Source organism: Galeopterus variegatus, unplaced genomic scaffold (genome assembly GCF_000696425.1).
Source record: "Galeopterus variegatus unplaced genomic scaffold, G_variegatus-3.0.2 Scaffold3210, whole genome shotgun sequence".
Lineage (NCBI taxonomy): Eukaryota > Metazoa > Chordata > Mammalia > Dermoptera > Cynocephalidae > Galeopterus > Galeopterus variegatus.
The window spans coordinates 120,674-143,912 of NW_007729321.1; the positions used below are offsets into that span (position 1 = coordinate 120,674).

Genomic DNA, 23,239 nt, shown 5'->3' on the forward strand with positions numbered 1-23,239 from the left:
CATTTTAGGGCCAGCCCCGTGGCTCACTAGAGAGAGTGCGGTGCTGGTAGGGCCTAGGCTGCGGGTTCGGATCCTATATAGGGATGGCCGGTGCGCTAACTGGCTGAGTGTGGTGCAGACGACACCAAGCCGACCAGGCCAAGGGTTGCGATCCCCTTACTGGTCAAAAACAAACAAACAAAAATTACATTTTAGGCAAATAGTTTCCTTTCAAACTGTTTCTCTGCCACACAGCATGCATCAGGCCTAACTTCCAATATTTCTAGAATTTTAAAATATCAGTTCTCCCCTCACCCCCCCCCAAAAGCCAGAAACGTAAAATTCTATCTGAAAATAAATGTGTTCTAAATTAAAATATAAATCAATTTTGGTTTATGTTTTCAGTCACTTTCTTTCTTTTAAGCATAATATTTTATACAGTAGAGTGTAATCTATCCTGTGTGATTAACCTGGTCTTTTAAGTGGAAGACTGAATGACATTTGGTGTAATTACAGATATAATAAATTTTACCCACTATTATTTAATGTGGGTTGTTCTTTGTCGTGTTTTTGTTTTTGTTTTTTTCCTATATTTCTTTTTCTCTCCTTTTGAAATCTTTTTTTGGATGTATGTTTTTTCTTACCCCATGTGTTTCTAGTGTATTTGAGAAGTATACACTCTATTTCTATTAAATAAAGGTACTTTAGAAATGTTAACACATTTTGGACCTAAAAATATCAATGTCTCCATCTAGAATGTCAGAAGTCTTGGAACATTTAACTGCAGTCAGTCCCATTCTAATTTGTATATTGTTGTGTTTGGATATTTTACTCTACCTTTTTTTTTGGCAGCTGGACAATACAGGGATGGAACCCTGGGCCTTGGTGTTATCAGCACCATGCTCTAACCAATTGGGAAACCAGCCAGCCTTACTCTACCTTTTTTTTAACTGCACACAATATAATTATTGTAGAGGTCATTCTTATGTAGATTTGCTCATACATTTGCCACTTTGTTTTTCTATTTCTTTATAAATCTTAGCTCTTCCATCTGGAATCACATTCTTTTCATTTAAAGTACACAATTAAAAATTTTCCATGCATTCTTTTCATGGGGAACTCTTTCAATGTCTAAAACCATGTTTATTTCACCCTTGTTTTTGAAAGACATTTTTATCACATCTAGAATTCTATATTGACAGTTATTTTCTCTCTGCACTGTGGAGATATGTTTTCCCTATCATCTGCCTTTCAGTGTTGCTGTTGGGAAATCAACTATCCGTTGACCACTTCAGAGACTTTCTAATACCCCACTTCTGGGCTAGGGGTGGGGTAGAGAATGTTCTGTGTGTGGGGGTTCTGGGTGTGGGTTTTTCGTTATTTACCATTTGCAGTTTATTGGGTTTCTTAAACTGTAGATAGCTGTCTTTTATCAGTACTGGAAAATTCTGTTCTGTTGTCCCTTCTCTCTTTTTGAAACTCTGATCAGATGTTTGCCATACTTTCTCATTCTAAATTCTGCACCTCAAAGCTCTATCAAAGATTTCTTCATCTTTGTAGCCCTGTCAAGTATTGCAGATCATTTCTTTTGCCCTGTCATTCAGTTCACTAATTCCCTAATCAGATATGCCTAATCTGTTAACAATCCCATTTCTGAGTTTTTAATTCCATTTTTTCATTTTTAAAAGATGCTTGTATTTCTCTTTACCTATTTTTGTTTTTTATCCAGACTTTAAAGATCTTTATTATTTACTGAAAAATATTAAACATATGTGCTTTATAATCTACTAACTCAAATATCTAATGTCTTTGGGGGTATTAATTTTTTTATCTTAACAGACTCTTTCATGATATTTTTTTCTTGTTTTGAGAATTGTTTTACTCTAACTTTTCATTTTTCTTGGGACTGTATTAGAATTACTTTAGACATAATTTAAAGGTGAGTTTTTTGAAAAAGCACTTTTTTTCTGCCAGGAGGCTGAGATGTCAGTCAAAGATTACTTTTCTTAAATTCTCAGGTTGTGGTTTGTCAGTTCATTCAGGTAGAGTTCCACATTATTGGACTTTACAAACTCAAATTATTCTCGTCTCTCTTTCGATTGGACAAACTGAGGTGTATGAATAAATGCTGCAAACTCAAAGGAAAGCTTGTGTTTGGTTTTCGATTCTCGAGGAAGTTTTGTCTCCACTGCACTCACTCAGTATCAATGTTCAGGCCAGACATTTTTTTCTTACAATTTTGCGGTGTTGGTGGCAGAAGCAGCTGGGATGGAGAGATAAGTTTCTTGTTTGCCCTTACAGTGAGAGTCTAGCTTTCTGGGGAGGGGAATCTTTTTAGACTCACCTCTATGATTGGTCCTTGGGCCTTCTCTCCTCTTATGTGAGCCACTCAAGACCAGTTAAATTAAATTTTAAATTCACCCAGTTTGGGGAAAAATAAACCATCTAACTAAAAGACACCATCAGTACTAAGATTTTTGTATTCCTGCCTTCACTTCATTCAGGCTGCTATAACAGAATACCACAGACTGGGTGGCTCATACACAAAAGATATTTATATCTCACAATTCTGGAGTCTGGGAAGCTCAAGATCAACATTGTTTCTGGTGAGGGCTGGCTTCCTGGCTCACAAATGGTTGACTTTCCACTGTTTCCTCACATGGCAGAATGAGGCAAAGGGACTCTCCAGGGCCTCTTTTATAGGGGCACTAATCCCATATGTGGCAGAACCCTCATGACCCAATCACCTCCCAAAGGCCCATCCTCCAAAAACCATAATATTGGGGAATAGGTTTCAACATATACATCTTGGGGGGAACATAAACATTCAGTCTATAGCACTTAGTTTTTGACCTGATTATTTATTATTTTCTTTTCATCTATTTGATTCATCTAGGAAGAATTCTTTGGATATTTTATCCATCATTTGCTGTTGTTTTCACTGGAATTGTATTACTGGTACTTACTCTGACAAATTGAATGTAGTGGTTTTGGAGTGAGACCCAACTATACTATCAACCATCTGTGTGATTATGAGTAAATTACTAATCTCTTTGTGCCTCCATTTCTTCACCTGTAAAATAATAACAATAGAACGTACTCAATGGGAAGGATGCCATGTGATAATGAGATAATATATGTAAAGTATTTGCATAGCACCTGTCAAATGTAAGTGTTCAATAAAAGTTAGCAGATGGCAGAAGCATCAAGAACATTATGCAAATAATGTAAATGCACTTTGTAGTTTAAAGAGTACAGGACTGACTATTGATCTGAGATCGAGTCCAGCATCAGTCACTGACTTGAGCAAATTCAATGGCAGGGTAGAGGAGGAAGTTGAAGTACGACAGGTAGACTGAGAGCTAGATACTAACATCCTCACTATGTTTAACAACAAGGAAGGGTAGAGTGTGCATTGTACTTAAGTGCATGAATTTCAATCGAGGAAGAGGTTTTGTAAGGTTGACTCAAAAGTTATCTGGAAGCAATAAGACCTGCAAAAAAAAGGTAAATATATGTGTGTGTGTGTGTGTGTGTGTGTGTGTATTTACAAATATAGTATACATATGTATATACACACATATAATGAGAACAAAGTATATGCATCTTGAATTCCATAAGAAAAAAATTGATCAATACATTTTTTTGCTAAGGAAATTGCAATTTTAGAATATGTCTGAGGTAATGAGTATAAATTGAGTGAGTGCTTAAATTTGTATATTCATCGCTAAACATCATGATATGGGAAAATGTTAAACATTTTAAACATGAGAATAATTCAGATAATTATAATTATTCTGTGCTTTGCCACACACACACACACACACATATATATATAATCTTAGAATAATATTTCTTGGATATTATTCTTCTTATTCTATGAATAAGCAAATTTAAAACTCTGCATGATTAGTTTTTTTTCAGTCACACCTGAATTTGGAGTCCACCTCATTCCGAAACACAATACTAAAGACAGACAACAAAATAAATAAATTAAAAATTATTACAAGGAGGAAGCAAATAGATACAATATACTCTGTGCCAAAACTTACTTTTTGTGTCTTGATGCAGATTTAAAATTGTGCTCTAAATTTTGCTATTGATATTTGGTGTGTCTTAGTGTGTATTTAAATATATCATATCATTTCTTGGTTATTTTCTATGTATGACTGTAACGCATATACTCCACATCCTTTGGGGTCATGTCTTATAGATAGGTTTAGGTCCTAAATCAAATTTCTTATAAATTGAGTAAACTCAAAATTATACTTAAAAATTCCTTAAATTGCTCACAAGTACAGCACCCATTGGAATTTGTATCGTTCACTGTTTAACTTACCAGTATTTAACTACACACACTTGAGGGAGAGGGAAGAGATTGGAAAAACGCTAATGATTCTGTCAGCCATTCTCAATGAGGATCTCTTGAAATGAGATCTTTGAGATCCCATTCAAATAAATAGAAATTAAAATGGAGTCATTACTGCATTATGTACATATGCCAGTAGAGATTTATATTTTTTAAGAAGTTAACTAAACATGATTTTTTAAAAAAATTGTATCTAATTTTTGACCATTTGCTACAAATATACTATAAAAAAGGGAGACTAGGAATAACTGCTAGAGGAAAGTAAAAAAGAAGCATGAAAAGATGGACTTAAAACACGGTTGCTCTTAGACAATGAACAGAGCAGATATGGCCATGTATGCCGATACCATACTTGAAATATTTTTCTAATGTCATTAATCCTTTCTCATAATACAGGCATGGAATGGAATCCAAATCTCCTTTGGTATTTTTTAAAAAGACCACAAACAGTTGTGATTTCAGTGAGTATCACGTAGTTATAAAAAAAGACTAGGAAAGATCTCTAAGAACTAATATGGAGTGATTTCCAGGGGATATTAAATTAAGAAATCAATCATTATGCATACTATGATACCTTTTGGGCTAGAAAGAAGGGAAAATAAGAAAATGTACATGTATCTTCTTATTATCATGGAAAGAAACAGAGGAAGATTAAGCCAGAAGACAATGGATCTGTGCACTTACAAGGCTTGGGGGGAAATGAGATGGAAGGGATAGGACAGGGAGTGACAGTTTTGAGTATACCTTTTTGTATCATTTCAGCTTGGAAAGTGTGTTACTATTCTACCTCCTCACAAAATAAAATTAGACCATTAAGAATGAGAGGGAGAAAACTGAAACAAGTAAAATAATCAAACATTCAATTTAAACAGCTATGACATTCATATAATTATTTTTAAATGAATGTCATAACTGTATTGAAAGGAAGAAATAAAGAAATAAGGAAGGGAGGGAAGGAAGGAAGGAAGGAAGGAAGGAAGGGAGGGAGGGAGGGAGAGAGGGAAGGAAGGAAGGAAGGAAGGAAGGAAGGAAGGAAGGAATCCCAGTAACTTATGAACTTTGGTACACAGGGCTCAAGGATACACCCTCAATATTGAGCAGGTGGGTGTGGTATGTGGGAAGGAGAGGGTAGGGGATGGGGGAATTTCAAACGAATCCTCAACTCTTCTTAAGTAGGTTTGTTTATTATAGTGGTTCTTAAGCAATTCTGACACTGTTTTTAATGTATTGTACTAAGGTACTTCAAAAAGTTCATGGATTTGTATTATCTTTTAATTTTATTTTTCCATGAACTTTTTGAAGAATCCTCATATTATCAGCAAATGATGATATTTGTGAAATATGTTGATGTTGGTATCCAGGGTTCTCATGGTGGAAGAGGGAAAATACAAGTATGGAATCAGGGAAGTCAAGGAAGACTCCTGTGGGAATTGATTGGAGATACTGGTGTGAACTGATTTCTAAAATAAGTATATGTGTGTGTATGAATATGTCCTTTGTGTATATGACTGTATGTGTGTATATATATGTGTACATACATTTATGTATTTCCTAGTTCTGGGGCTGACAGGGTCAAGAAGCGAACATCCCTCAGTAGCATTAAACACTCCTAGCACTCAGGTCTTGGTCTCTTATGCCAGCCCTGCTAAAATGAACCAAGACTCCTCGGAGAAATGGCTGATTTCAAGGGTTGGGACATGTAGGTACAAGATAAGATTAGACCTCTTTATTATGCTGGAAGTAAGGAATTGCTTTTAAAAAGTCACAAGGATAAAAGAGCCAGATTGAAGAGTTTCCCACTGGCCAAATCTGGGACAATTTGAGCACAAAAATAATTTAAGGGGAGTACTAAATCATAAATAATTGGCGAAAAAAGGAATTCATAAATTCATATATGTGATAAATAGATACGAAGGGAGGGATCTTACTTACTGTGGAATACCAAGGGCCAACTGGTAAATGTGGACAGTGTTAGATCTTAAAAAATCATAATTTTGTAACCATCTTTGTGAAGATGGTAGACAAAAATTATCAGTGGGTGCTAAATACAGAACATTTTGAAGAAGGGCAGGATATTTGCATGGTTCTAAAGTGTTTCTCCACAGAATGATCAAAATTAACATCACCAACGGGGAAACAGATGGACATTGTGTTTCTCCAGATATGACACCCTGTAAAGGACAGAATATCACCAGTGCAGTATTTCTGCTGAGAATGCATAATTTCAATTTTATCATGAGGAAAGACCAGACAAACACAAAATAAGGAATAATCTAGTAAAAAAAAAGGGGGGGGGGTCCTATTCTTCAAAATTGCTGATGTCATAAAAAGATGAAGAAAAGCTGGGGAAATGTTTCCAGATTAAAGGAGGCTAAAGAGATATGACACCTAAATTCAATACCTAAATCAAGAACTGAAGGGAGGAAAATGCTATAAAGGATATTATTAGAAAAACTGACAATATTGGAATGTGAAAGGTAGGTCAGATAAAAATATTGTATTAATGGAAATTTATGCAGTTGATAACTGTACTATGGTTAAGTAAGAGAATGTAGCTACATTCCCATTTGGAAACATACAATGAAGTATTTAGGGATAAAAAGCCATGATATGTGAAAGTTATCTTCAAATGGTTCTAAAACAACAAAAACCAGATAGATAGATGACAGGTAGGGAAAATAATAAAGCAAATGGGGTGAAATATTAGCAATAGGTGAATCTGATTAAAGCATACTATTTTTATTTTTGCAATATTTTATAAATCTAACAGGGAAAATAATAAAGCAAACAGGGTGAAATATTAGCAATAGGTGAATCTGATTAAAGCATACTATTTTTATTTTTGCAATATTTTATAAATCTAAAATTATTTTCAATAAAAAAATTTAAAAAAAGATATTTCTTAATTTAAGTGATTAATTCTATACCCAAACTTTTGGATTAAATGATTATTTATTTCAGGAAAGACACATTTTTAAAAAGCAACATAATTTTTTTTAAATAAAATAAGACATTTTTGTTATCGTAATTTAATGAGTTAAAGATACTGTAAACTGAAATTACTTATATTATAATTAAAATTTAATCAGTAAGAACTGTGTAAAGCAGTTTAATGTACCGAGCAAACACTAAGATTTATGGTAACTATCTTTTCTAAAGATGACTGTGGTGTTATGTAGGATTTACTTTAAAACATAAAGAGTTAGAATCTCAGAACACAAAATTGAGTGGAAGAAGTCAGAAAGAAAACAGAATGTATTTTGTGATTCCATCAATATGAAATTGAATTTTGCATAACTAATCAATGATGTTAGATCAAGATAGTCGTTTCCCCTGAGAAAGGTGGGTATTACTTGAAGGGCCTGAAGTGCATTATGGAACGCTGGTAGTGTTTTCTTTCTTCATGTGGATGCTGGTCACATGGATGTGTATATTTTGCACAATTTTATTAAGCTGTACACTAATGATCTGTATACTTTTTTTGCCTATTTGTTATACCTCAATAAAGTTTATGTTAACAGCAAAAAGTTTGTTTCAAGGGATATGTATACATTAATAAGAAGTTAAAAGATAATATATAACCAAATTTTTGTCCTATTTGGCATTAATCTCAAATTTACTTATGTAGAAGAAATGTCTTGGATTGCTTGATTCAGACTCTGTCTTTAATTTTATTTGGAAATTTGCAAAGATAACATAATTCTTATGTTATCTTGTGTTAAATGAGTAAAAACTTTAGAGTTCAAAGCTTAAAAAGAAAAATTTTGATAAGTTTTTTTTTTCATTTTCTTTTTCTTTTCCTTTTGAGTGAGGATGTGACCTAATGTTCAAATCTAATTACCATTATTCTAATGCCTAAACTGAGCTCTGCCATTATGTAAAGCATGCAGACCATCCAAAGAGATGAGCTGGTAGTGTGAGGTTGTCCTCATCTAAAGTGGAGAAATTTAACTACTTAGGAAATTCTTAAAATGTTTGATCCTGAAGCAAAATATCCAGGTTGTTTAGTTTGTTGCCTGTTTAACTGGTAGATAGGGTTTTCCTGAAATATTTTAAATGGTTCATATATGAAGTTGAAGAATATGAAGTTGAGTCGAGCTCATGGTATACCTTAATTTACATTTGTTATTATTTATTATTGTCATTATTTGTATCCCAACTTAACCACTTATTATGTAGCCTTTGGTTATTCAAATGTAAGTAACATTAGATTAAATTAAAATTTTAGTTCCTTAGTCACATTAGCCTCATTTTTTTTTAACTTAGAATCAATGTCTTTTTAAATTATTTTATTGAAAAATAATTGATTAAATATATTTTTGTGGTAGTGAGTTGAATATCAGCACCTGTATATAAAGTGTGATGATTAAAACTGTCCCGACCCACAGGATATTCAACGCAGACCCTGGAGGGGGGAGTGGGAATTGGATGGGACAAGAGACGTGAGAAATGGAGACAAGACAGTATTCTAATCAAGTCTCATTTATTAGCCAGAAGGTCACAGTTTATATAGACAGCAGGAGGGAATCAGCAGATAAGGAAGTGAGCAGTAGATGGTTTACTGAGAAAACCGCATGGCGGGTTGTTCCGGTAAATGGAAAATTCACGTTATCTATGGCAAGTTGCAAAGTTACCTACACCCATAGTGCACAGGAGGGTTGTTCCGGTAAATGGAAAATTCACGTTATCTATGGCGAGTTGCAAAGTTACCTACTCCCATAGTGCACACGAGGGGGAGGGACGGAAGATAACAGCAAACAAGGCTCTGAGGCCTCAAGGCAATAGCTGGGCAGGCTCTTTTGCTCCAGACAGGCAGGCAGCCGGGCTCTAATGGCTCCGGACATAAAACAGGATACATAGCATGTTTATAACCACAAAATGTAATCATTCCTTGTGTCCATTAACCAATTTTTCTCTAGCTCACCTCCCCCACCCCCTTTCCCACCTCTAGTAACCACAGCATTTTTCTCTCCTTCTGGAAGTTCAACACATTATTGTGATCCTTCCTTCCTTCCTTCCTTCCTTCCTTGCACTCCCACTTATGAATGAGGACATGAGGTATTTCTCTTTCTGTTCCTGGCTTGTTTCACTTAACATGATTTTCTCTAAGCTCATCCACATAGCTGCAAGTGGCAGAATTCCACTCTTTTTTATAGCTTAGTATTCCATTGTGTATATGTTCATTTTCCTTATCCAGTTGTCTGTCAATGTACATTTAGGTTGATTCTATATCTTATCTATTGTAAATAGAGCTGTGATAAACATTTCAAATATTCAATAGTCATATGTGACTAGTGCCTACTGTATGGGACAGAACAGATGTAGAGTATTTCTGTCATCCCAGAAAATTTTATTGGACAGCACAAATTTATATAATTAAAACAATACATTCCTCAGAGTACCTTTTCTTCTTATTAAATAATATTCTTTTTTGTACAATTATTAGCATTGTAGTGGTAAATCATAAATGATTTCTATATGATGTTTAATAATAATAGTACTATTAAAAATAAGATTGACCAGACACTAATAATAATAAATATATAACTTACATATCTAGTATTATAAATAAGGTATATATAGCCTTCTATAAATTCTCTAGGACTCTCCTATCCATGATTTCTTTTCCAAATATTTCACCATAAAATAATTCTAAAATTGTCATTCTAAAAATTTTCCCTTAAGTCATAGAACCAGCTTAATGTATTCTGCTCATAACTGTATGTAAAAACAAACAGAAAAATGCTAAGCAATTAGTTACCCCTTTTTAATTCTAAATGGTGGGAAGCTTTAACAAGTAGATCATAAGTGCCTACCACCAGGAAAACATCTGGTGAATCACAATACAGGATGATTAAAAACAAGTTAAATTACTATTCTAATACTTTCTAATTATTGTACAGTTTTAAGTAATTAGGATCTCTTTATGCATCTCTAAATTTATTTGTTAAAAGCTCTGAACTTTGATTTATCTTGTTGTCATTTGAGGTATTTTAGTTTGGTATTTTATGTTTATCTTCTTGAGTCTATATGTTAAATCAAAACCATAATCACATGGTATAGCTTATTACACCAAGACAATGGTTAGGTAAACAACTAATTCCATCCTGTTGGGTCTGCTGCCGGCGGCTGACCTGTACAGCCCTAGCCTCGTTCCTTCTGGTGAGTGAGCGAACGGCCCGGATTACTCTTTCCCTTCTGTCCCCTTTGGAAGGAGACGGGGGAAGAGAACCATGAAGAGAGGTGAGCACACCGCCGGTCCCCCAAGCAGCCCGGTTAAAGGAAACTCAGATGCGGCGGGGGTTCTGTCGAAGCAGTTCCGTTTATTAGCACACAAGCATTTGCTTTTAAAGGCAAATGGGAAAGGCAGGTTTTTTACATCCTCCAATCAGCTTAAGGGTTCTGTCTCAATGCCTATCTATTGCAATCATGCAGTGTTCAAGAGTACGGCCAATAAGGGCTAAGGCAAGGTTCCTGCAGACACTCCCACCCTACTTCCTCTCGACGCCATCTTAGGCTGCCACGTTAATCCACTTGTAATGTCACTTAAGGTGGTGTTAGTTTTTAAGGCCTGACACCATCCCTCAACCAATTTGGATCACAACCCAGAGTTGATTCCAGCAGACATGTCAATGAAAAAACATGATTTATAGACTCCATTGTGTCTATGTTCTTTGTATGCACAATTCAGTAGTCATTATCATTCTAATAACAACCATTCAACACTGTGGGCACAAGGTCTATAAATCTACATAACAATATCAAAAAAACAGACTTGTAGGAGGGCTTTATTGTGTTATTATTACATAAGAAACATCAGTCTTACAAACAAAAATAAGCCTATATATCAATATATATATTTTTTTCCTGCTTATTTATAATCTCTACTTTTTTTTGTTCTTCTAGGCTACTGACAAAGATACTGGCAATTATAGTGCCATGACGTACAGACTCATAATACCACCAATTAAAGAGGGAAAAGAAGGATTTGTGGTGGAAACATACACAGGGCTGATCAAAACTGCTATGCTTTTCCATAATATGAGGAGATCTTACTTCAAGTTCCAAGTTATTGCAACTGACGACTATGGGAAGGGACTGAGTGGCAAAGCAGATGTACTTGTAAGTAGATAAAACATGCACTACTAGGCAGGGGTCAGTGTTTTCAGCTTACAGAACTTTTGAGATTAATTTACAACAGGTCTTCTAAAACATAAATGTCATTAATTTTCATCCTAATTTTTTCTATATTGCTATAGTTTAAGGTAGAAACATTTACATATATATATTATTGCTTTATGTTGTTTTTTCTTACTTTTGGGAAATGCATCATCATATTTTTAATATATAATTGTCACAGCAGTGGTGTAAGCATTGGATTTGTATTTGCTTTGTAGATTTAATTTTTAATATACAGTTGGCTGGAGCTACATAACATTTTTAAATGTTTCAGAGTTGTGATGTAGAAATTAAAATGTATGAATTGTTATTATAGTTTAAATTACATTTAGCCTATTGTAATTGAGAAAACAAAAGGAAATGTTTAGGGACAAAATTATGGTCTAATATATGATTTCCTTGTTTTATCAAAATCCTCATTGATAATACTGATGATCTTGTATTACTTTTCTATCACTTAAGCTGTGCACAAGTTTAGTGGTAGATCATTTCCAAGGACAGTTTAATACTAACTTGTATTCAAAGAATTTAACACCAGTGCATATATTCTGTGGAATTTCTGCCAACTTGGTATAATGGGTTATTTGGACTTTTCTCTGATAAATCTAATAGCAATTATAAGTAGGGTTATTATTGAAATTATTTTTCACATAAAGACAGAGACAAGTATAACTCATCTTTTGTTCATTACATCTTAATAAATCTTCATCTTTCAGTTTTCCTCATTTAGTTCTCTGGACAAGTTTAAACTTCATATATATGCAGATATTAATGACCAAATATTTTTCTTCTTAGATAATGGTGAAAAGCAATCACTACGACTGTGGTGGGTATGAAGGTCAGAACAGTCCGCCAGCAACAATGCTCAGTTCTAACAGTTAAGCTGCAATAAAATAAAAAAAGCCAATCTAAGCCAAGAAGCTTTTGACATAGAAGATACTAAGGTTCACATAGATGTTTGATCAAATTAGGATCTGTAAACCTGTATAAGACAATGTCATTTCTCTTCCTGTTATTTAAGATACTCACATTATGGAGATTAAAGGCTAAACAATAAGATCACTGAACTAAATGTAATTAAAATATCATTAAAATGAACACAAGCATATATTTAAATTGATTACACTTATAAGTGAGGGTACTTCAAAAAGTTTGTGGAAAAATAGAATTAAAAGATAATATGAATCTTTCCATGAACTTTTTGAAGACATCCATGTGAAGTTTATAGGTTTTTCATTAGGACTCCATAACTTTTGTGTAGAAATCTTAAGATGTACTTTAAAATCCTCCAAAATATATTTACGAAGATAGAAATTCCATTCAAAGAAATCTCTATATTTTCTGGTTCATTTACATTCCCATTCTACTCTCTTCCCAGTCTAATACCTTCTCTTCATCCTTACTGTTGTCTGATTAACTAACATCCTATTTCACTGAAAGATAAAATTAAAACATTTAGATAGATAGTTATACGACTCCCACCACTAAATCTACCCAGTTACTAGGATCTACACCAATATTTGTTGCCTTCTTTACTGCTCCTTTAAATGAATTATATTCTTTTATCTGAAGCCAGTACCTCCACCTGTACAATAGATCCAATTCCCATTTCTTTTCTGCATTATCAATAGCAAGTTACCCCTTTTATCTGATTGTCCACAACCAATTTTTTTATTTCTGTCTTCAAAAAATAATAAAAGCCCTCTTTACCTATATCTTCTTCTAACCACCACTCCATTTCCATGTTCCTCTTTCCAGAAAAATTTCATGTTACAGTTGACTGTGATTTCTCACTATCTCTTCTCTATTAACCTTCTCTAATCATAGTTCCACTCCCAGCACTCATCCAAAACTGTTTGTGTCAATGTCACCAACTGCTTACATGTTAATAAATGCACTGGTAACTTCAGTCCATCTTATTTAAACCATCAACAACACGGGACTGATTATTCCCCTCACCAGGCTTCCAGGCTTTCTGCAGGCCACTATCCTCTCTTGTTTACCTCCTTTGTTTTTTGTTTGTTTGTTTGTTTTATCCTGGCCTTTCAGTATTGATGCTTCTCAGGGATAAGACATTAATTCTCTCTTCTATCTGTATTCACTAACTTGGTAAACTCACTCATCCCATAACTTTAAAATATTATTGACATTCTAAAAACTTTCAAACTCACATCTTTACCCCAAAACTCATTCCTGAACACAAGACCCATATATCTATTTGCACATGCAACAATTACACTTGAATATTTAATAAATATAACTATTTAATGTTTCCTAAACTGAACTCCTCTTCCTCATCACATTTATTCTACCTATTGTCTTCCTAATTTCATCTGATGATAAATCATCTTCGAGTTCCTTAGGAAAAAATTTCTTAACTCTGTTTTCTCTTAAACTCCACTTTGATTTATCTTATTATCATTTGAGGTATTTTAGTTTGGTGTTTTATGTTTATCTTCTTGAGTCTATGTGTTAAATCAAAACATAGGTCAAACGTCTATCATATGGCTTCACTAAACAGATACAAAAGAGGCTAAGAAATCTATTCTTGAAGTGTTCCCAGTAGAAGGACAGAAACTCCTGGATGAACAACTAACTTTTGATTATCAAATACTCATTTTACTCTTCCCCACTCATAGAACAGTCTCATTTAACTTAAACTTCATACCTGGATCTCAGGTGTTGTGTTTTCACATCCTTTTTATCAGTTCCAGAGGGAATTCCTGGTGGTCCAGTGATCTGAGAAACATACATAGCCAGTATGGATGAAACAGAATATCCAGCAGAAACTCCTATTTGAAGAGGGAAAGAATGGCAGATGCCCAGCAGTCACTAGTTCATGCCAATTATGAAATTTCCCTGAGTCTGTATAATGTAGTTCCCCAATCCTGGGGGTGGGAGAGTTCCATGATTAAATCCTCTTTCTGTCCTAGGTAGGCTTAGGCTTGGTTGTCCTGTGTGGCTGATGAATCTATTATCCTCTAATTAGTTCCTTGACTACTTTTATCCTCATTCATAGCTAATGGTAAGATTTGTGAAGGGTGCTGTCTTTGTAGTACACACAGCCTGAGACTTGCTTCTGTGATTTTTTGCATCTGCATCAGTAAGAACCTGGCAGAAAATTCATGCACATTCAAGTGGGATGATTTGAGGAGGGTTTAACAAAGGGTCTATTTATAAAGGAATGGGCAGAATGTATGCAGGGAAATTAGAGATAGTGCAGGATCTTGGGGCTAATAATAGCAGTTGTCCATTGTAGCCGGCAGGCCTGAAGAGGTGAGAGGAAACCCGTGCTTACCAGAACCAGGAGACAGAGAGCTGTGAACAGTGGACGGTCTGGCAAAACAGAGAGCCATGGCAACCCTGTATAAAGGAACTAGAAATGAGGAGTAATTACTCCTACTCATTTTCCTCCTTTCTCCAATATCATGCTGATGCTCCCCACTGATCATCCTGTCCATAACCCATGTCACCACCCCCAAGCCTCCTCCCAAAAAGTAGCAGAATTAGGAATGGCCTCAGCACCAATCCATGAGGGCAGCTCCTCTGCCTTGAGCGGGCAGTGAGAGGAGAGGACGGGAGAGCGTCAGGAACCAGACAATGAAACATGGTGATTGTACTTCTCGTTTAGATAAAATGCTATGGGTACTACTTGCTTTAGGCTATTTGTTTTTGACCAGAACATATATACATATTTAACCTTCCCTGGTCCACTGTTGAAAGAAAAAAAGAATAAAGAAAAAAAAAGAGATGAAAGGAAGGAAGAAAGGAAGGAAACAATTTCACAAGTCTCATATATATACTTCTAGAGATTTTGACCATATATTTTTACCACTAATGAAAGAAAAAACTTCTTTGCAACTTCTAAATCTTTAGGACCAATAAGAAAAACCTATGATAGGGCCGGCCCGGTGGCGCACTGCTACAGTGCGCCGCTTGGGAAGTGCAGTGACGCTCCCGCCGAGGGTTCGGATCCCACATACAGACCAGTTCCTGCTCACTGGCTGAGCGAGGTGAGGGGGCAACACCAAGAGTTGCGATCCCGTTGCCGGTCCCGGTCCGGTACGGGCGCGACACTGAGGGTTGCGGTCTGTTGCCGGACACGAAAAAAGACAAAAAGGGAAAAAAAAAAAAAGAAAAAGAAAAACCTATGATAATACATTTTCCTAATGATGAAGTTAATGTTTTTTGTAAAGAGACAATTAAGTTTTATCTTCATGTTTAAGGGACATTTAGGCGTTTGGTCTGAGACACCTATAACGAATTAGGAGCACAGAGTTAGAACTGCCAGTGTAAACTGCTTGCTCAGAGGTGGTAATCAGACAGTTGCCTGATTTAATACAGTCTTTAGATATGATTCATAAGGCTCACATAATGGAATGACATATTTCTTATTAGTTGTAAACATTTCACAAAACATTTTAGATTGCTTTTTCTCATGAAAAACTGAAAAAATTGGCAAATCTGGACCTTGTATTCACATGGCAGTAAACTGACTTCTTCAGTTGAGTTGTGTGCTCTGTGATTGACTGCAATACCACTTCATGGGCTATTCCCTGTCATTCCAGACTTTAACTACTTCACGCATTTAAGTTACCAGCCTGGCTCCTGAAGGCATTTGAGTTTGCGACCCCTGATAGAAGTATTTATATATAAAGAACTTGGAACCTATATAAAAATATGTAGCAACATAAAATTATGTCCTACTTTAGAACATACTTGAGATATATGGTGCTAAATATACCTAATCTACAGTATTCAATTCATGGTTCTGGTGCATATATATTCATTTAGGTGATTAGAATACTGTGTAAATGTACATGCAGGAAAATATATAATTTGACTCTACTTTTTTTTTATATCAGTTTTGGATAAGAGTAAACAGCACGAGCACGGGAGTCTAACAACTTGCATTTAGTCAGGGTCAAGTTATTACACATCTCTTTGATTTACAGTTTTTTTATGTTAAAATTGTAATGACAATGATAATTACCTGATATAGTTGTTGTTAGAATTAGACTTAAAGCCTATAGAGGACTGAGAAAAAAAGTAAATGGTATGATGTAAACACAGAATAAATGCTATTATTTTTCCTCCATTTTTCTGTATAACATGAAAGGAATTCACCATATGTTAGATGAATAGGACACATTCATCAACATTTGTTAAATTAGCTAATTTCAGCCCCATATATAAATTTCCATGTGTATATCTCTTTATCTACACAATATAAAGTTGGATAAAGTAGACATGAAGATTATACGATGATCTCATAGAACAGATAATTCTAACCAGCCATTTTTCAGATTCTTAGTCACAATGAATAAATGATCTCTCAAGATTTATAAAATCTAAAACACCTGTTTTTTTATTATCCTGAGTGTTCTTTAGTAACCAAATTAAAAACAAACAAAAATGATGCTTTTAATGTCACTGTAAATTACCAAGAAAACAAACATACACAAAACCAAAACTAGTTGAAATCTCTTTGAAATTTTAACTTCTAAAACAAATAGGTGATTATTCCCAGCCTGCCCAAGTTTGTCTCCAACATCTAATAGAGATCATATAATTTAAAAAAATTGTTCATGAATTAAATAATAAAAAAAACACTGTGTCTATGTATAGTAGGGAGGAAATAATGTTATTTTTTTGATTATTGAAATGCTATGTGTAAAATGTGTCTACCAAAAGTTTATGTATTGGAAACTTGATTCCCATTGTAACAGTGTTAAGAGGATGGGAAATCCAATTATGGTATCTGAAAGGTGGTGCCTTTGAGAGGTGGTTGGATCATGAGGACTCTGTCCTCATGAATTAATGGTCTAGTGGGTTATCATGGGTGCAGAGTGGTGGCTTTATAAGGAGAGTTCATGAAAGCGCTCTTGCCATTCTTACCATGTGATACCCTGCCTTACAAGGGACTCTATAGAGAGTTCCCAACACCAGATGTATCGACTGGACCTTGGAATTCCCACCCTCCAAAATGTAATAAATAAATTTCATTTATTTATAAATTGCCCAGTTTCAGGTATTCTCTTATAAGCAATAGAAAACAGACTAATACAATAAATTTTAGTGAGTAAAAATTAAATGAATTCTGTTTTTTCTTCTTTCAGGTCTCTGTGGTAAATCAGCTGGATATGCAAGTCATTGTTTCTAATGTGCCCCCGACTCTAGTGGAAAAAAAAATAGAAGATCTTACAGAGTAATGCATTTCGTTTACTTACATATGTATTTTCCTATGACTGTAGCTTTAATTGGATTACATCATTTTAATTATTACATTTTAAAATTATATTATTTATTATTAGCATATTCATTACTACAAATGGTGATTTTTCTTTATGCCCTTTACCCAACCTATCACTCCCCAAACCCTCCCTCCCCCCCAAACTCTAGTATCCTTTGGTTTGCTCTCTCCTTCTGCAAGTTCAGCGTATTATTGTGTTCTCTTTTTTTTCCTGTCTTTCCTTTCTGTCTCTTTCTCTTCCTTCCTTTTTTTAAAAGCAGTGTCTTAATAATAATTTAGCTTACTCTTTTTCAAAAATATATAGCTTCATTGGAAACGTGAAGATTCTGAGAGTATCTTCAAAAAAGAATGAAAATTAGAGGTGGATCTTATTTTTCAGAACACTTTGATTGATGTATCAACAAAACCTCAAAATTCTGCACATAAGAAATAGCATTAACCATTTGAATATATCCCTTGATTTTGTGGCTCTAAATTATTCTAAATGTGGTCCAGCTAGTCCAGGAAATATGTTATTTCTCGAAGTGATGTGTCTAGATAGCTAGAACTTATCTTTTAAAATCAAGTTAAGACAAATTGTAAGCAATATATATATTTAATTATTCTAAAATATATGGCATTCCCCTCTGCTTTCTTAACAGCATACACTAAGCATGGCTGAACATATTATTGTTGACCAAGTTATAGTTATGATTATTTATTAAGCTGCTGTTCTCTAACATTCTAATGCAATCAAGTATTACTAAAATATATTTGCTATTACACTGTTAACTAACCTAATCTACCCTGCCATCATTTTATAATTTTAATATTTGGCATTTATGTGCTTCTGTGTCTTCTATTGATTTCTGGTTGACAGAAGTCAGCTATCACTATCAATTTGCCAATCTCTAGCAAAATATCTCCACTTCTAAACTTCAAGAAGAAACTTCAAATAGTCAGATAGCTAAACTTTTAGTAATTATATACCAAATGAAATACAACAGGCACTCATTAAAGCATAAATGATTTTCCTATAAGAAAAACATAGGTGCTTTGTAACAATTTCAGAATATATCACAAATTTAACCTGTTGATGTCACATGAAATGTGAGGGAGGTGATTATCAATATTTTATGCATGAAATATCAATCATGCAGTGTCATGTTTACTTCTGCAAAAGTAGTTTATATATACTTAACCTTTATCAAAATAATAGCTGATTATACCTGAAAAAATTTTAGAATTATGCCCGACTCTTTGTGGCCTTTTTTTTTTTTTTTTTTTAAGCCCATCAAATTTAGCAGATTAGCCGCTTTATTATCACCTAGAGACAGGCTTTGTCTGACTACATTATCTAAAATCTCTTACCCTTTATTCTGCTTTAATTTTTTTTCAAAGCATTACATAATATTTTTATTCTATGTCAATTTCCCACTAGAATATAATATCCATGAAAGTAGGATTTTTTTTTTTTACTTTTACAATTCCAGTTATACATAGGCACTTGATGCGTTTTATTGAATGGACATTTTGTACAAACAAATTATGATGCCTTTTTTTCATATTGAGACAAAATTTATGAAACAAAACAGTCAAATATGATTTTGTAGAATTTAATAAGATTGATTGCCACTTATGTTTATATGATAATAAGAGTGAAAAAAATCAGGCACTTTTCAGGTCATGAGATTATTGTATCATTGTGAAAGAAGCTTTATCTTCACATAATATTGAATTTGAAACATGAACTTGGGCAAATAATTTAAATTTTTTCAGCTTCACTTTTACCATTTATTAGTAGAGTTAAAAAAACAAGATTTTTATGAGAACTAAATTATATAAGGCATCTAGGACAATGGAAATTATGAATATTCAATGAATGTTAAATATTCTATGTACATGGGGTTAGCAGCCCAAAGTCAGTAGGTTTAGGCAGAGAGATGCCAGGGATTTTGCTCATTTTATTAAAAGAGCATAATTTAGTAATGGAATGCAGATTATGGATTCAGGCGTACAAGTTTGAATTCTATTACAGTTGTGTGACCTCTGGGCAAGATAGTTAACACTTTGGGCCATACTTTCTCATCTTGAGAATTAGAATAACGATGTCTATCTTGTGTTGGTTTTAAAGAATTAAATATAAATTTGCCAGTGTAGTAAGCATAGGAGGCCCATACATGCTTAACTCCTTTTTAAAATTGTAGTAAAAATCACCTACTATAAACTTTACACTTTAACCATTTTTGAGTGTACACTTCAGTATTGTTAAGTATTTTCACATTGTTGTTCTCCATAACTTTGTCTTTTACAACTAAAATTTTATACTCATTAAACAATTCCCCATCTTTTCTTTATACACAGACACTGGTAATAACCAGTCTACTTCCTGTATCTATAAATTTGACTGCTTTAAATACATCACAAAAGCGAAACCATGCCATATTTCTTCTTTTGTGATTGGCTTATTTTACTTAGCAGAATTTCCTCAAAATTCATTCACATTATAGAATGCAATAAGATTTCTTTCCTTTTTAAGTCTGAATAGTATCCCATTGCACGTACATACTACATTTTATTTTTCCATTCTTCTTTCCTTAGACATTGGGGTTGCTTCCACCTCTTGGCTATTGTTAATAATGCTGCTATGAACATAGGTGTCAAAACATCTCTTCCAGACTCCATTTTCAATTCTTTTGAATAGATATATACCCAGAAGTGGGATTACTAGATTATATGGTAGTTCTATTTCTTAATTTGTTTGAGGAACCTACATTTTTTTTTCATAGAAATTGCACCATTATATAATTTCACTAACAGTGCACAAGGGTTCCAACTTATCCACATGCTGTCCATGCTTGCTGCTTTCTGTTATTTTATTTTTTATAGTAGTAATTATAATAGGTGTGTGGTGGTACATCATTGTGACTTTAATTTGCATTTCTCTGATGATTAGTGATGTTCAGTATCTTTTCATATGCTATTGGAAATTTCTATATCATCTTTGGAGAAATGTCTGTTCAAGTCCTTTGTCCATTTTTTAAATGGGTTGTTTGTGTTTTAGTTTGTTGTTGAGCTGTAGAAGTTCTTTATGTATTCTTGTATTAACCCCTTATCAGGGGTTATGATTTGCAAATATTCTCTCCCACTCCATAAGTTGCCTTTTCACTCTGCTGATTGTGTCCTTTAATGAGCTAAAATTATTAAATTGGATCAGTCCCATTTGTCTACTTTTGATTTTGTTGCCTGTGCTTTTGGTATCACATTCAATAAATTATTGCCAAACTCAATATTAAGAAAGTTTACTCATGGGCCAGCCCGGTGGCTCACTGCTACAGTGCGCCGCTTGGGAGCGTGGCGGCGCTCCCGCTGAGGGTTCGGATCCCACATACAGACCGGCCGCTCACTGGCTGAGCGAGGTGCGGGAGCAACACTGAGGGTTGCGATCCGTTGCCGGTCACAAAAAAAGACAAAAAGGAAAAAAAAAAGAAAGTTTACTCATAAGTTTTCTTCTTGGAGTTTTATAATTTGGACTCTTAAAGCTAGGTCATTAATCCATTTTGGATTTTTGTATATGGTGTAAGATAAGGGTTGAACCTCATTCTTTAATAGTTGGTATTCTGTTTTCCTAACACTAGTTGTGGAAGAGATTGCCCTTTCCATGCCTGATTCCTTTTTGTAGATTTTTTTTTAATCTATATAAATTTGGAGTTTTCTTAACAGAAATATTCCTGTTCTTTTTGAAATCTACTTTAGTAGATGAAGTGGTAGTGATGAGAACTGAACTGCTGAACCTGATTCAGCACTGTGAAGCTCCACATGTTCACCCCATTAGTGTCTAGGGGTGAGTAATGAAAACACATACATAACTCAGGTAGACAGCAGAGTGCTAAAGTTAATTAAATGTAAGAATTTATTGTTCCAGTGACTAGACTAATCAGCACATTTATTCCCTGTGAGCATTCGTAGGTGACAAGTCACATCCCCATCAAAGCCATTTTCTGTACTGCCCATGAGACATCCCTATCTTATGAAGTGAAAAACTTGAATTCCATGTGATCAACGGTTTTATTTTTTCCTTTAGGTAGACCCAAATTTGAGGCTAAAACATAATCCAAAGTTTCCTTGGTGGGCATGAAATCAGTACAAATTGGGAGACTTGATAAAAGGAAAAATTATATGATATATACATTTTATAAACACGACAATTTTGCAAAGATTGGTACACTTTGATGGCTATGAGCACAGAGCCTGGAAAATAGAATGTTTGTAGTAAATCTTAGCTGCTATAATGATAATGATTAATTCTCACTTCCCTGGAATGGGCTTAAATGGCCCTACTGGAATTTTAATGGTACTTTTATTATTTTATGCTTATAAAATTGACCACCTAACTTCCTTTGGTAATGAAACATATCCCTTTTTAATTAGATTAATGTATTCAACAAATTCCAGTGAGGATCTAAGTTCCCTACAGGTAGCCTTGCATATCTACTCTCTGAAGTATTTTAGGATGATTTTAGAATTTAATTTTTGTGAGCTTTGTGTTTCTTTTACTCATAAATTCTTGATTTTAAGGCATGATAAGAAACACCTGTAAGGATCATCTTACTATAACCAACAAATAATTTGCTATAGAATCTAAAGAAGAGACTAAGAAATGTTGTCATTTCATGTCCTTTCCCTTCTCCTTCCACTTCATCATGAAACCCAAATGAATAAAAGAAATTCGGGGTTCTAAAACTTAAATCCTTGAGAATCTGTAGAAAAGTCATTTTTATTTATTTATTTTTTTTTAATTTTTCTTTTTTCTTTTTTATTTTTATTTTGTCAATATGCAATGTAGTTAGTTATTGTGTCCCATCACCAAAACCTCCCTCCCTCCTCCCTCGCCCCCCCTCCCACCCAGATGTGTCCCCTCCATTTTCTTGTAAGAGCTTCAAAAAAAAAAAAAAGTTGAGGTAGAAAAGTCATTTTTGAAAAGTATAAACTAAATAGCTTAGATATGCTCATACTGTGTTACAATGGGAACTGAAACTGATAATTTAGGTCTCAGAGTTGCTTAAACACTTTTTACTTTCAAATACAATATGAAAATTATAGTCAGACTTAATTGAAGTAGTTATTCATTTGGTGTGAAAGAGCCTCATTTCCGTGAAATATTTATATAACTCCTGAAACATGTCTGTGTAATCAATTTATAGTTCCTGGAACTAAGGGTACAAAACATACTATAGAAATCTAGCCAAGATAACTATTTCTAGGATGAGAATCACAAGTCTCTTGAGAGGTGAACCTATAAAACAGTGTATGATAAATGCTAGAACTTATACTTCCTTAAATTAATGTAATAAAGATTTGATCTTGAGGAGAGAGATTAAGGTTCTTTTGATTTTAAAGCACCTATGCTCAAGACCCAGCCCACCAATGACTAGCTAGGAAGTCTTGGGCAAAAAAAACCCCACAAAAAACCTCTTTGA

General features: G+C 34.1%; 1 protein-coding gene across 1 annotated transcript in view; it reads left to right on the forward strand.

Moving 5' to 3' along the window:
• LOC103600058 (protocadherin-15-like) overlaps positions 1–23,239 on the forward strand; it is a gene marked incomplete at its 5' end in the record, with an annotated part of 167,732 nt that overhangs the window by 96,838 nt on the left and 47,655 nt on the right. The window contains 2 exons of the mRNA XM_008584293.1: positions 11,255–11,470; positions 17,647–17,735. Of these exons, the coding sequence (XP_008582515.1) occupies positions 11,255–11,470; positions 17,647–17,735 (305 nt within the window). The remainder of the gene's footprint in view (positions 1–11,254; positions 11,471–17,646; positions 17,736–23,239) is intronic.